The sequence below is a fragment of the Elephantulus edwardii genome, unplaced genomic scaffold, assembly GCF_000299155.1.
Source record: "Elephantulus edwardii isolate Elephantulus edwardi_28Jun2011 unplaced genomic scaffold, EleEdw1.0 scaffold00217, whole genome shotgun sequence".
Classification (NCBI taxonomy): domain Eukaryota; kingdom Metazoa; phylum Chordata; class Mammalia; order Macroscelidea; family Macroscelididae; genus Elephantulus; species Elephantulus edwardii.
This window is the reverse complement of record NW_006399967.1, coordinates 2469993-2485681: the sequence shown is the minus strand read 5'-3', so window position 1 is coordinate 2485681 and position 15689 is coordinate 2469993. Positions and strand designations below refer to the sequence as shown.

Below are 15689 nucleotides of genomic sequence, written 5' to 3'. Positions count from 1 at the left end.
CATAGCTAGAAATCAAATAAAAGGATTTGAATCAGTTCTATTTTGGTGGTCCACCATCAACAAATATGCTGACTGGATTAACTGAATCTTCTATAACCAATAGAGATATGTAAACTATACCAATGACGCTGCCTAAGGGACAGCAGAACAAACAGAACCCACTAGTAGGATGAGCTAGGAAAATAGGATCTCTTTAAATATAATATTGGTAGAGAAAGGTGAGTGATGTGTCACGATTAGAGTTCAGTGTTATACTTTTATCCCTAACAACACAGCCCCTGATGGCACGATTACCACAGTATTACAAGGGCTAATAACACTACCTAAAGAACTAGCTGAAAACTCAAGGTGTAGCTGACCCCTATCACGGAGAAGTTGTTTGAAAAATGGAAAAAGCTCATGATCTCAGTACTTAATTCCCTCATCACTGTCCTAGGATTACTAGGGCTCACAGGACACTGTATAAGAAGTTCAATGCAAGGCAAGCTCTGGTGGCCTAGTGGCAAGAAACTGTACTGCAATCCCAGAGGTGTGTGGTTCAAATCCACCAGATGTTGTGCTGGAGACGAAGGGACAATCTCCTCCTGCACAAGTCAGGTCCGATTTGACAGTACACACACATACAAATAATAATAAAATTTTTTTTAAAAAGTTCAATCCAAAGACTTTAAGTAACTGCTTTAATGAAACAGCCTCTGTGTCTATATCATGATAATCTTTTCCACCTAGAAGCACATGATCATCAGAATCAATTCCTCTCACAAAGTCTGAAGTGAAGGATGAAGTGTAACATAGCAGAGGAAAGAATGGCAGGAAAGACAGGTTCATAAGTCTCCTCTTCAAAGAGTATGACATGATTCTAAAACCAGAATAACATTATTTTAATAACATCTATTTTAGCTTCATCTTGAGATGATTAAGGGGAATTTCCCTACTTTCATACTTGTTCAGTGAGCTGTTCAAAAGTAGTTTTTGGTGTGCTACTAGAACAAAGACATTCCAATCTTCTCATAGTTAAGCTGCACCCCCACCTCAAGCATAGTTTTTTCTAGCCAACTGTGGAAGTCGAGATTGTGCAGAAGAAACATTAGCCAATAGGTGTGAGACCCAGCTTTCGTGTTCCTGGGAGGGACAAAGGGTGAGAGCATCCACCTTGTGTGCAGTTTTGCTATAGCACCCATCTGCAGAAGTGAGTTCAATTTTGTCTTACTCAGGTCTTTTTTTTTATTCAGGTGTTTTGTTCTGATGTGTCTCTGTTGCGACACTGTTTCTAATAGATAGGAAGATAGCATTCTTTTGTGTGTGTGCCGTCAAATTGGATCTGACTGGTACAGGAGGAGACTGTCCCTCCTTCTCCAGCAGAGTATCTGGTGGATTTGAACCATGTACCTCTGGCAGCTTCTTGCCACTAGGTCACCAGAGCTCCCTTATTTACATGTAGTATTAATGGCATTGTTATATAACACTCACATTCTCTTGGATTACCTTCTATTTGGAATGAAGATAAACATGAATCTCTTCCAACTGGTGGGCCTTCCAAATTTGTTTGCATAGACTGGCGAGAACATCTAGGGCTGCATCTGTTAGAACACCTCAGTATGGCAAATGACAGGGGAGGTGTGGCACTTCCATGATGAGGTCCCATGAGCAGTTAGTGAGATGAGGTAGTTTCTTTGGGGTGTGTCTTGCACGGAATATGCATATCGACATCTGCCAAAGCTCTCTTGTTTATTGGCTCATCATCATCTAATCTCGTTTCTTTGAATCTGATATTCAAATTATTGAATTTGCCATATTATCTGTCAGGCTTGGAACTTTCCAGCCTCTACAAGTGAAACTTGACTTTAATTCCTTGAGTTTAATTTCTGTCATATATGTCTATGTCAATACTTTGATATATATCTACACACATGTAACATGAAAAAGAGAAAAGATTGAAATTGTATCATTTTACTTGCATCCACAATCAACACCCATGCTGGTTTTATCAAGAAATGAAGACATAGTGCAGCAGGAGCTTTGGAGGTCTAGAACATGGTGAGGTGCACTGCTAACTCAAGGCTGTATTTCTTTGGGCAAATCTGCTGTCCAAACAAGGGCATCTATCAATTTCAAAACTAAGGTGTGCTGGATCCTTGCCATCAATGATGTTTTCAATTACTTCCCGTTTGTGAAAGTTAGACAGTGAATTAGAAAGACCAGTGGGGGAGGGAGGGATGAATCCAGGCTGAAGGGGGGGGGCGGGAATCTTACTCTTTAGAGGCAAGGATGATGAGACTTTTACATACTTTGAAGGTAGTATCAAGGGGGGGCTTGCTCTCAGGAGAGCCATTTTGGTTGGAAAAGTAGAGGGTCAAAGAGATAGAATGACACAGTGACTCCATATAGGCTTAGACACAGGGGACACTGTGAAGATGGGAAGAGCTTAGCAAAGTTTTGGGGTGTAGTACATAGGAGCGCTACGAATTGGAATGTACTTAAAGAACTCTAACACAAGAGCAACAAACCCAAGATAGATGTAAATGGCACTAGTGCTTTTCAGTTGTGCATTTCTTATTTTTATCATTTTAGGGCACTAGTGTGATTTTATCAGTCGTTATTTGGCGATTATGTGTGGTTTAAAGAAACGTGTTGTTGTTAGGTGCCGTTGGGCATGATTCACAGCAGCCCTCGGAACAGCCGACCTGAATCTTGTCCTATGCTGTGCCATCCTTATCATCTGAGACACGAGAGCCCATTGCGGAAGTCATCGTGTCAGTCCATCTCATTCGCAAGCTTCTTCTCCACTGCTGACTCTCCACCATTCAAAGTGTGGAATATATCAAGATAGCTGTTCTTCTCCACTGCTATCATTCAAAGTGTGGAATATATCAAGATAGCTGTTCTTTTGACAGTCCATGAGAGGTGCCATTATTGACAAGAGTGGATTCTGATGGGGAAGGTTGTGTGTTAACGTGGCAAGTCCATGATTCTCCATGTTTTGGTAGTTAGGATACAGTTATTACCCATGATAAGTACATACAATCACCTTTATGATGTTATGAGCAGCCAATCATTTCAATGGAACCCTTTTCAATTCAAGTGTGTATATGATCATGTAGGCTATAGTAAAAACCAAGATTTATTAAAAGTTACCAAAGACTAAGGAAGAGGGGATGGAGAATTATTGCTTATTGGGTACATTTCTCTTTAAATACATTGGGGTGAGCTTTTTACATCATTGTGAATATAATTAACAAGCTTAGTTATGCTTTAAATGGTTACATGGTAAAGGAGAGATCACATTTTACCACATCCTTCTATTTATGTGCACTTTTAAAATTTATTGTTGCACATGGTCCCCTCCACGTACCTTGTTCCAGATTGTCGTCATACATATGCCTAATCATATATTCCTTTCAGGTCTTTCCTTCGTTTGAAGCAGTGCTTATTATTTTCTCAACCCCGTCTGTCGTATTTTATAACAGCAGTTGTTATGTACAGTTTGTCCTTCTGTGACTAAAATATTCCACTCAGTATACTGTCCTAAAGGGTCCCCCATGCTTTATAACGTTTTATGAGTGAACTGTTTTTCAATGCTGTGTAATACACTGTGTGAATGTACCAGTTTTCTATCCACTCTTTTTTTTATGGGAACTTGGGTTGCTTCCATCTCTTTGCGAATGAGAGTAATGCAGCAATAAACATAGGTATGCATCATGCTATAACATTCTTAAACTGTAACAACTCAACTCCAGAGGAATGCAGTCAGATTACAGGGAACAAAATACACATGTCGCTGGAAGAGTATACATCCTGTTATAAAGGCTTAGATTAAAAACAAAAAATGAGCCAATTTTGTTTATAAAGACTTTTAGTTCATTGTGGTCATTATGGGCCATAGAGTTGCCTGCAACTCATAGAGACCCTATGCACAATAGTTCTGAACCCTGACCTATCCTGAGCCAGTCTCACTGACTCTGACATACCTACTCCCATCGTCCCAGGTACTATCTCAGATCCTGAGCCTTCCTCTCCTGTGCTCTCCATACACATGGAGTGTGACACATTTAACAAATCAATACTCATTCATCATTATTCACTGAAGTCTAAAAAGTGCATCAGAGTTCACGGTGTTGTGGTCTTATGGGTTCTGACACTCAATGGCAACCCTCTGGGTAGGAACGGCCAGATGGACAATAAATATTTCTCAGGACTGAGTGGCTAGTTTGGCCATTTCATAGGTTGTTGCCTCAATGCTCACCAGTGGGAACTCTTGGTTTCCAGGACATGGACCATTGTTATCTCTTGAAGTAATTTTAAGCTCTCTAAAACATGGAGTATCAGTCCCTTATGTATAACATTTTATCCTCGACTGTTTTATTAATATCCACTCTGTCCAGGCGTAGTTTGAATCTGAATAAATTGTACCCTCTTTGTAGGTTTTTTTAAGGCCTGGTTTAATGTTTACATGAATCATTTACTGGGAAATCATCCTGACTCCACCACTGTCAGTGTTTCACCATCCACTACAGAATATTTATCCTTCAATCATTTGGGAGGATCTATCTACAAAACGATGATGCCTAGATTTATATGGGGTCTAAGATCGGGGCAGGTTTTTGTTTGATAATAAATGATATCCAGGCATTGGTGTTCAGAAGCCTTGTGCCTGTGGTTCCGAATTAAAAAGGAAGTTGGGTCTAGTGTTTCATCAATAATCAGGGTTAATTCAACCCTTCCCAATAAGATTGCCTCATATTTAAGAATTCTAGGATCCATAAGCCACTTTCCCACCTTTTGACTTAGAATTACCCTGACCTGATGAGGGATATGGATTTTCAGGTTTCCTCCAAAGGCCAATATTTTGCTTGCTTCAGTTCACATGGTGGTGCTAACTATAGATACATTCTGGTTGTCCCCTAGTCACTGGGTCCAGTAATGTAGATATAAGGTTCAAAGACTAGCACTGCCCCAGTCTTGGGTTAAGTACTTCAAGGCACCTCCTTTACAAGTAAGTGAAAGGGGTTCCTGGAGGGCGTAGAGAGGTGAGGCTGCTGGTAGTTGGACCATGCAGCTTGGAGCCTGTGGTCTGCTCGTTTCACTGCTGCGGGCCATAAACGCACCCGTCCCGTGGCCCGCAGGTATCTGCACGCATCGTGGCCGAGGCAGTCAGGGGACCCGAGTGGGAGGGCGGAGGAGCCGCTCGGCTCCTTGGACCTGGCGCTGCTGGAGTTCCTGGTGTGCCCGCTCTCCAAGAAGCCGCTCAGACATGAAGCATCAACCACTGAATTGATTAATGAAGTTAGGAATAGCCTATCCTGTCACTGATGGCATTGCCAATATGATTCCACAGGCAGCCAGGATGATACATCAAAATAATAAGAAGAGGAGCAGCACGAAACCATAGTTAAAAACAATACTAATGTGATTTAAAAAGTCGGGGTGGTGGGGCGTACGTGGACGAGAAGAGTGTTTCTGTCTCTTCCTACCTTGACTGTGCTGATTCCCCTGGTTTCTCTAACACGACTGTTCTGCTCAGCCTCTGTGGAAGATAATTCCCCTCAGGGTTGCACCAGCACAACCAGCCTATGCTTTCACAGTCTGCTCCTGCCAATCACCATACCAGCTTTGGACTTGGATGGGTATTAAGTTTTCAGACATAATTAATACATACAACAATAGGCAAGACTGTATAATAATATGTCTTGGACTTCTTTCCATAAAAAGTTCAATTAGATTGAAATATTGTGATCTCATTTAGTTTGGGGGAAAGATTTCTTGCCTTTCTGTCAGAGGTGTAAGGATTATGGAAAGCTTGAACTACAGAAGCCTTATTTATTGCACTCGTTTGCCCCATATTGTTTGAAAGCCCTAATCTGTTAATTCCTACAGTAGAGGAAGTGCTGTGTCTTGTTGATGCTTAAAAGCCACAATCATTAGCTAATAACTATATTCTTTATCCTGTCTGCTCATTTGAAAGTTGGTCATTTGGAATATTGTTTGTTTAGATTCATTCTTTAACTAACATGCCAAGGATGACTAATTCCAAAAGAACTGTACTAGAGCAGCTGTGAAGAAGCGCATTTGAACTAGTGTGATTAAAAAAACCTACAATAAAATGGAAAGTAATATAAAGAACAAAAAACAAGTGAAAGGCTGTTCTAATGATGGCAGGGCTAAGGCAGGGGCTAGAATGAGGTCCTGCTTTAATTTCTCTATTTGCTGGATTTCCTTGGTGGAAGAGGAGAGGCTCAGGTAGAAAGATTCTTAGTTTTAGAACATACCTATCAATCCATATGCAACAGTACCCAACCAACTTGAGGAAGTTTCTGAATTCTTGTTTGGTGCGTGGTAGAGGTAAGGATGCAATTCTTTCTATTCCCTCACGTCCTAACCTCCTCCCCGCTTGGCTGATTTAGTGCCCAGATACTTTACTTCGAATTGACCAAATTGTAGTTTGTGTATTCTTTGAGAAGTGAAGTCCTTGAGAGCCCAGAAAATCTGTGGATACAGTAGCTATCTCTTTCTGATCATTCCTGAAGAGAAGCAAGTCATCTACATACTGGAGGAGACACACAGATGGGGGAGGGAATTTTTCCCAATGTTTGTTTTACAATTTAGGCATACAGATTAGGAGAATTACTAAATCCTGGTGGGAGAACTGCCCATCTGCATCAAGCTTTTTACCAGATGGGGGGGGGTCCCCTCCCATTTAAAGGCAAACAGGTCCTTATCCTCACTTAAAGGACATGCCCCAAAGACATCTTTCAAGTCAGTAACACAGAACCACTGATGACTGAGGGAATGTTGCTACGTAGGGTATAGGGATTAAGGACTATAGGACGTTTGCTGTGCACTATTTGATTTAGAGCCTTCCAATAATACTGGAGCGTTATATGGGAACATGTAGGGTTTGAGAAGTTTGTCTCAAATCAATCCATCTATTATGGGTTTTGATCCTATTCTTCAAGTTACTGTTATCTATTTTGTGACTTCTGGGTGTCTCAGTATGAATGGGAAGTATCTACAGTCCTCTCTTTCCTCCCCTCCCTCCCCCAGTAGGTTCAAGCTGTTTTTCTACTCATGGAGTTAGAGGAGGTTTAAAGATATCTAAATTTCTGCTTGGTTTATATATAAACCCAGATCCTATTTAGCCATTAAATCTCTACCTAGTGGATTCATTCCTGTTTCTGGTCCAAGAAGAAACTTAATGGTAGATATCCTCTCTTTGAACATAATAGTGCTTTCCTCAAGTATTTGAGCTCTAAATCCTTCTCCTTTGACTCCTGAAATTAGGATTTCTTCAGAGGAGCAGAAAAGACCAGAGGATTGAGGGATGATTGAGAAGCTCCTGAATCTACTAAAAGGTTAGTTTCTTTACAGTTTTACCTCTAATCTACCAAAGGTTCTTAATTAGACCTATCAACACAAAACGGTCCCTGACTCCACTACTCCTTGTTGAAAGGGCATAAGGAAGATTATCTTGCTTTCCATCTCCCATTCTGGGCATTCTCTTTTGACATGTCCCACTTTCCCAAATTTAAAACATTTGCCTTTCCCTCTTTCTCTAGTTGCTTTTGGGCTCTGATCACAGGGGCCACTGGGTACTCAATATTCCCTGAGTTGTCTTTTCCAGGGTGGACAGCATGAGTTTATCCCCCTTTTTCTGCTTTCTCTCTCCTCACATACACCTTCTCAGCCTCTCAATTCTTCCAAATACCGATTTCCCCAGTTTTCCTACATTCTATCTCTGCATCCAGCCACTGGAGGCAAAATGACATTTGAACATTCTTTGCTCTTCACTGTCTTCTAAATCCATTTAGCATATTTCCTCATTTACATTTTGAGGTTCTGCAGCCCATTCCTTTTTCATGCTGCACATGAGTCTTGGAAACAGACTCTTTGATTCCCTTATTGTTTTAGATTATTCATGTTGCTTCTGGGAGCTGGAGTTTTTAACCCGTTGAGGGTCTAGATTGGCAATTTAACATCAGCTACTAACATCCCTGGGTCAGCAGGGTGTTCACATTCCCAGGTAGTCATTTCTGCCCTGTGGATCATAGGATCATGGCTGCCTCTGCCCTGAAAAGAGGCTCCCAAGGATGGACATCAAGAGACTGTGGAAATAGCATGTAAGAGTTCACATAAACAAAAGGAAAACATACCAAAGTTAAGAGCTGAACAGAAGATTTCAAAGGGTGACTCGAGAAGACAAAGCAAGTACTGTAATGGAGTGTGAAGAGAACTGGAATTGGAGAAGAAAAAAGGAAGAACTTGTTCTGCACCTTTCAAGCTGGGAGAACCAAAAAACAAATTTAATAGTAAGCTTCGACACAATCCTGAAAGATACTACGGACAATATACTGACTCAGAAAGCATGAAAGACGATGGATGGAACACACAGAATCACTGTACCATAAAGAACTGCCTCTGAGAAATTTCAGGAAGTTTCATGAGAAGGAGCCAATGGTAATGAAGGAGGGAGTGAAAGCTGCTTGGGGGTAAAAAAAAGCCCAGAAAATGGTGGGATACTTACTAATTGACCTATTGTAATTAACAGATGCAGCCCAGGATGCACTAACCCGTCTATGTCAGGAAATTCAGAAGACAGCTATCTATTTGGCCAGTGGACTGGAAAGAGTTCATGTTTGTTCCCATTCCCAAGAAAGGTGATCCAAATGAATGTGGAAACTATCAAACAATATCATTACTATCACATGCAAGCAAAACACTTCGGAAGATGATTAAAAAACCAGCGAGAACAGTACATACATAGATAGGGAACTGCTAGAATTTCAAGCAGGATTTAGATGAGGTCATGGAACCAGGGAATATGACTGCTAATATATAGATCCTGGCTAAAAAATGTCTATTTGTGTTTTATTGACTATGCAAAGGCATTTGACTGTGTGGATCATAACAAGTTGTGGCTGACGTTGAGAAGGAAGTCCCAGAGCACTTAATTGTGCTCAAGTGGAACCTATTCCCAGACCAGGAAGGTGTTGTGCGAATGGAACACAGGACCATTGGAGGATTTAAAATTAGAGTGTGCTAGCCTTGTATTCTCTCCTTAACTATTTAATCTGTATGCTGAGCAAATTCGAGGAGCTGGACTCTATGAAGAGAAGTTTGCCATCAGGACTGGAGGACTCATCAATAACCTGTGTTATGCAGATGACACAATCTTGCTTGCTGTGAGGAAGACTTGAAGCACTTGTTGCAGAAGATCAATAAATGCAGCCTTCAGTAATGCATCTCATTGACCAGACAAAGATTCTTACTTCTGGGTTGATCAGCAACATCATGATGGATGGAGACTGAAATTGTCAACAGCTTCATCTTGCTTGGATACAGAATTAACAACACGCTTGGTACCAGCAGTCAGGAAATAAGGGACACAATGAACTGGGAAAATGTGCAGTTAGAGACCTCTCCAAATTACTGTTGTAATTGTATGTTGGAGGACTAAGGTGTATTTGGTTCAGTCAGTCTGATTACTTGCTATGCTTCTGAGAACTGGACAATGACTAAGGATGACAGAAAAAGAATTGATGCCTTTCTCTGAAGAGCACTGAACATCCTGTGGACTGCCAAAAGAACAACAAAAAAAGTCTTGGAACAGCTAAAGCCGGATTGCTTTTGGGAGGCTATAATATTGAGACTTGTCATTTCACATACTTTGGGCATATTCTGGAATCCTGTCATGACAATAATACCTAATCATATATATCTTATAAACAGTTTTCTCTCTCATCTGTTTCAATGTAGTATACATAATTTATCCCATCTTTCTCAGTCTCCCACCAACCCTAATGTCAGTCCCGTTTTACAGCAGTGGCACTATGCAGTACTTATCCTTTTGTGACTGAGCTATTTCACTCAGAGTAATGTTCTCCAGGGCCATCCATTTTGAGTAATATTTCATGAGTTCCTTGGTTTTTAATGTAGCATAGGATTCCATTGTGTGAATATACAACAGCTTCTCTATCCATTCATTTGTTAAGGGGCACTTGGGTTGTTTCCAACACTTTGCTACTGTGAACAAAGCTGCGATAAACATGGGTGTGCATGTATCTGCTTGGGTGGCAGTTATGGTTTCTTTGGGGTATACTCCTAGTGGAATTGCTGGGTCAAATGGTATTCTATTCTATTTGCAACTTTTTGAGAAAGTGCCACACTGCCTTTCCATAGTGGCTGCACCATTGTACACTCCCACCAACAGTGAATAAGGGCTCCAGTTTCTCCACAACCTCGCCAGCATTTGTTGTTTGCTGTTCTGTTAAATTTCCTATTCTTACTGGGGTGAAAGGGTATCTCATAGTTGTTTTGAGGGGTAGAGTTGCAATATCCTTTTTACATTGTTCAATTTCTTTTCTAAGCCTTGGCCAGGAGGGTTAATTAATAGGAATAAAGGAACCAGAGTACCAATATGTTTGAAGACTAAGGTGTGCCTGACTCAGGCTATAGTCTTTCAGATGGCTTGTTGTGCATCTGGGAACTGGACAATGACTAAGCAGACAGAATTGACGCCTTTGAGTTGTAGTGTTGAAGAGCACTGAACATGCCATGGGTGGCCAAAGAACAAATATGTCTGGGGGCAGGGGACAGTTCATGGGCAGCCAGAGTGCTCCTTTGAGAAAATAAGGCTTCACTGCACATCCTTTGGACATGTTGCTAGAAGGAAAGAAAGACCCTCAACCAGATGGACTGACACTATGTCAGTAACTGCTGCAAAGGGTTCTTGTGTGTCAGGAAATATAAGAATGGCACAGGACAGAACATAGTTCCTTTCCTGTTTATATAGTCTCCCTAAGTCATACTCACCTCACTGCCCACCTAACAAGAAGAAGGGAACAAGAATCCCAACTAAGTTTGTGTAGAATCAAGGGAGGTGGGTTCAGTAGTCAGAACTTGGGCACTGGTTGCTGGAGGGCAGAATTTTAAAGGGAGGGAGTAGAGAGGAGGAGGTCCAATGCGGGGGGGGGGGGTGTCCTTGAATTGGTTCTACTTTTCCTTAGTTTTAAGAGGAAATAGTGAAGCTGGGTCCTGTTTCCAACAAAGGGTATGGTCTATTCCTAATTGAAAGATGGCACTATCATAACTTACATACTCAATTAGGAGTTATGAAACCCAATTTTTGAGTCATTTAGTCCAAAAGGTAATTGGTTCGAGAATGGTCCCTTGTGTCCAAATGAAGTACAAAGAGTAAATCATTTGTTGCCTCTCCTTATCTTTAGTCAACTGATTCTCTTCCCAATGGTTAAAGTTATCCTTACACTTGCTTTAGAATTCCTCGTACTTGAATTTTTGTTTCTCATCTGGTTTATGTTTCCTTTTTAAGAGGCTCAACACTCCTTTACCTGTAGGTTTCATGCACTCCTCTGCTTTTACTTCATTTGTCTCTGCCCCCTACTCTGGCTGAGAACACTGAGCACCTCTTAGCAGTTGGTATGTCAGCATAAACCCCAAGCTGAGACAAAGCTGACTCAACAGCGCCCTAAGGTCGCCACAGGCATCCACATTCAAGGGTACACATCATACATTACACACACACACACACACACACACACACACACGATGTTCCAGCCCAACAATGGAATAATCTCTGTCCCCATGGTTTTTTCTCACCTTGGTCACAAGTACAAAGGGAAAACTTGAGAGAAGGCTAAACCATATTCCCAAAGGAGGAGCCTCTCATTCTTAGAAACGCAGCTTAAAATAGAAATGAAAGAAACCAAGAAAAAAATCTCAGCAAGGCAAATGTTTACTTCTGCAGAAGGATGTTCATAGGGCACTTATCATGGCAGACAAGCATACCAGACAGGTGGTCAGCTTGGAATTTATCTGTGACTCTAAAGCTAAGGCTGTGTCTCACGCCACTTGTCCAGGGTTTCGACCTCACAGTCTAGCTGATTGGCTAATTTGTTTTGTGCTTGAAAGCAGAGAGAGAGGGTGTGAAAGGAGGCGGCTAGGGTTTGAGGTAGTTTGGGATGTCTCTGTCTTGGGGGATGTTAGCATATTAAAAACTGGTTTTGGCTGGTTCACAAGAAGAGTACAAGGACAATGAAGATTTTCTTAGCAATCTTTAGTAAGAATTAATTCTATGACTTCAGCTTTAACTCCCTTTTGTGACTTTTTGAAGAGAAGACACATATGTATTTTTCTTTCTCATATGAGGCGTGAGGAACAACTAAAGGCCTTCCCACATACCTTAGGCCTCTCTCCACCACAAGTCTGAATATAATCAGGAGTGAAGAGGCATGAATAATGGCTTTCCCACATTTCAGGAGGATTTTCTCCACTGCAAATTTATGTGTGGAAAAGAAACCCAAACAACCTCAAACACACACACAAAAAAACAAACAAAAACTAAACGAATGTGTGGCGAAGGTGGAGGAATGAATAAAGTTATTCCCACAGACCCTATTCATAAGGTCTCTTTCCTCTATGAGAATTGAAATGTCTGGTGAGATTGGAAAACAGACTAAAGGCTTTCCCACATTCTTGACATTCGTAAGGCCTCTCTCCACTGTGAGTCCTCAAATGTGTGGTAAGTGAGGAAGCCTGGCTGAAGGCTTTCCCACACTCCTTACATATATAGGGCTTCTCTCCAGTGTGAACTCGTATATGTGTAACAAGAGATGAGGCGTAACTGAAGGCCTTCCCACACTCCTTACATTCATAAGGCTTCTCACCACTGTGAATTCTCGTATGCTCAGTGAGTGAGGAGGCATGATTAAAGGCTTTTCCACATTCTTTACAAACATAAGGCTTCTCTCCACTGTGTGTTCTTAAATGTTTAGTAAGGTTTGAAGGACACATGAAGGCTTTCCCACATTCCTTACAAAAGCAGTAAGGTCTCTCTCCAGAGTGAGAACTTAGATGTGTAGTGAAGTGTGATGCCTGACTAAAGGCCTTCCCACATTCAATACATTCGTAAGGCTTCTCTCCACTGTGAATTCTTAGATGTGTAGAGAGCGCTGAAGTATCACTAAAGGATTTCTCACATTTATTACATTCATAAGGTCTGTCTCCACTGTGACAATATATATGCCGGCTGAGGTGGGACGGCAGATTGAAGCATTTCCCACACTCCTGACATTTGTAAGGCCGCTCTCCAGTGTGAATCCTTCTATGTGCTGTGAGGGCTGAGAGCTGCCTGAAGGCTTTCCCACATTCCTTACAATCATAGGGCCTCGCTCCAGTGTGAGTTCTGATGTGCGCAGTGAGGGCTGGGAGCTGCCTGAAGGCTTTCCCACACTCCAGACATTCAAAAGGCTTCTCTCCAGTGTGAGTTCTTATGTGTGTCATAAGGGTGGAGGTCCGACTGAATGCTTTCCCACATTCCTTACATGCGTAAGGCCTCTCTACACTCTGAGATCTCACTTGTTTAGTGAGGGATGAAGTCTCACCAAAAGCCTGTTCATAAGACATACTGCTTTCATAGGATTTTTACATAAAATGAGAAATGAAAGAAAACAATGTTGATGAACACTAGTTTCCTAGATGTCCAGAAGGATTAGAAACTATAGCAATGGCAAGAACTGGTAATATTCAGCATCTCTTACTAAGGAGTGTTGTCACAGAATACTTAAGCATCAAGCTAGAAAAGGAGTCATGCACACTTTACATTAATGGTTGCCCCCGCCTTCATTAACCCTCCTACCTCACTAGTGTTCTATATCAGTGATTGGTGAGAGGTACAAGTACAGGTTTCTCCACAATCTTTACACTGTCAGGTACTGATCCCTGTGTGAGAGCTGCTATGGGGTGAGAAAGTTGGATCCACAGAGGTTTTGCCACATTCACAGCAATCAAAAGGATTTCTGCAGAATTTCTCTACTGTTCAGTAAAATTTGGAATCCAGTTGAAGGCTCTCCCACACTGACTGCGTTAATCACTTTTACAGTTGTTGTGTATTGTAGGATTTCTGTTAAAAAAAAGGGGGAAAGATTTTAGAAATTTTTTATACAATTTTTAAACATTTCACCATTACCAAACAATGGGATTTCATGTCTTTTTCTAACTAGGTTCATATTTTATAGAAGAATCATAAAACCCATCATCAATGCCACTATTTTCCTAAGTCATGTGGTTTTCTAACAATTAAGTCCAAGTGAAATAAATTTTCTAGATCTATGACTTCTGTTCATAAAAAGGTTCTACTCTGGAAATTCCCTGAAAGCAAAGTTTTACAGCTGGATTTATATAGAGATATTGTTAGGTGTGGTCTTATCAGTTATAATTAAAGCAATCAATATGTAGAACAGAATGAAGTTGAGCCACTGTCACAATCACCATTATATCTACAAACACTGCAGTCATTATTGCATTCTAGCTCATTTAGGGTCTTCCTTTCACTAACCTACTTTATCAAAGATTATATACATCAACCACGAAACACGTTTTCTGGTAATGTCTAACTATACATCCAAGAAGCTGGGAGGAAGCATGCTTGGAAGAGGACCAGTAGGCAGGTTAGCATAGAGGTTGCCATGTCTGAGCAGCTGGGACATGACGAATATGCTTGTTGGCCTCACTGCTGCCATGTCTGGGATGCAATCCTCTAACCATGGTGCAGCTTGTAGACCATGAACCTCAAGTGCAGCTCTCAGCTCCCATGGAAAAAGCTGGTATGTGCCCTGTCAACCATCCAGGGAATGATATTTGTGTAAAGACGGTGGTCTTTGTCCACTCTGACATGTCTCAGGGTTTCCTTCCAATTCTGATCGTGCTCCCTGAGGGCTGTTCACAGCAAGTACCTGTAGTTGTAAATCTGCAAACGACAAAACTCTGGGAGCCAATGGAGGGGGCGGAGGAGGCTGACAGGGTTTACACTGATATGTGTACACTGGGTCTACACAGATGTGCTCTACATAACATGGTGTTTGCACAATGTCTCAATAACCCTCAAACTATGCATTCATTCCTTCATTAGCACATATAACATACATATATAACATTTGGACCCTTCAAGAGATAACCCTGAGGTTCTCATTTTTCTTAAACGAATGACACTCACCTTCAATGTCTTCTCTGGTTTTTGTGTTGATCTTTATATGTTATCTGGAGATTTCTCTTTACATGGAGTATTAAATGTTAATCTTCAGGAATCGCATCATTATTTAGCCAATGAATAACTTTTCTCCATCATTAATATTTCAAGTAATTAATTTAGTAATTCAAGATGAGGCTCACAACTTGGAAGAAAAAAAGGAAAAGAAATTACTAGAAAATAAAAATCTACTATATACAATACTCGAGACTGACTGCCTAATTCAAGTAGCCAATGCCAGTGCATCTCATTCCATTAATCTCCAGAATGGCAATGTTCATGTACTCCATTCCACACCTAGTTTTCCAAGGCTCATACTTTGCACAGTCCATGTTCCAACTACTAAAGGACATTGAAGCTGTTTTCCTCATTTGGAATGACTTTTTTTTTCAGTGTACAGCCTTTGTCAGTGCTCACAGCCCATGGGAAAGGAGGCTGGGCCATGGTTTGAGGCTGCAGTTTATGCTGGCATGGGAACATGGAATGACTTTCAATCTGGGCTCTACCTTGAATAGAGTAACTATCTCTGTATCTCCATAGGATGAATGAAAACCAGAGTGTTGCATTCACAGATATCTACCATGTTGTGAGTGACAGGAAATCACTCATATGCATACAAAGAAGACCTATTTATCCAACTATTATTCAAATA

General features: G+C 41.1%; 1 protein-coding gene across 1 annotated transcript in view; it reads right to left on the bottom strand.

The window, feature by feature from the left end:
* Positions 1–13416, bottom strand: part of LOC102877209 (zinc finger protein 91-like) — a 77773-nt gene extending 64357 nt beyond the window's left edge. The window contains exon 1 of the mRNA XM_006897983.1: positions 12468–13416. Within this exon, the coding sequence (XP_006898045.1) occupies positions 12468–13416 (949 nt within the window). The remainder of the gene's footprint in view (positions 1–12467) is intronic.
* Positions 13417–15689: the final 2273 nt, after the last annotated feature.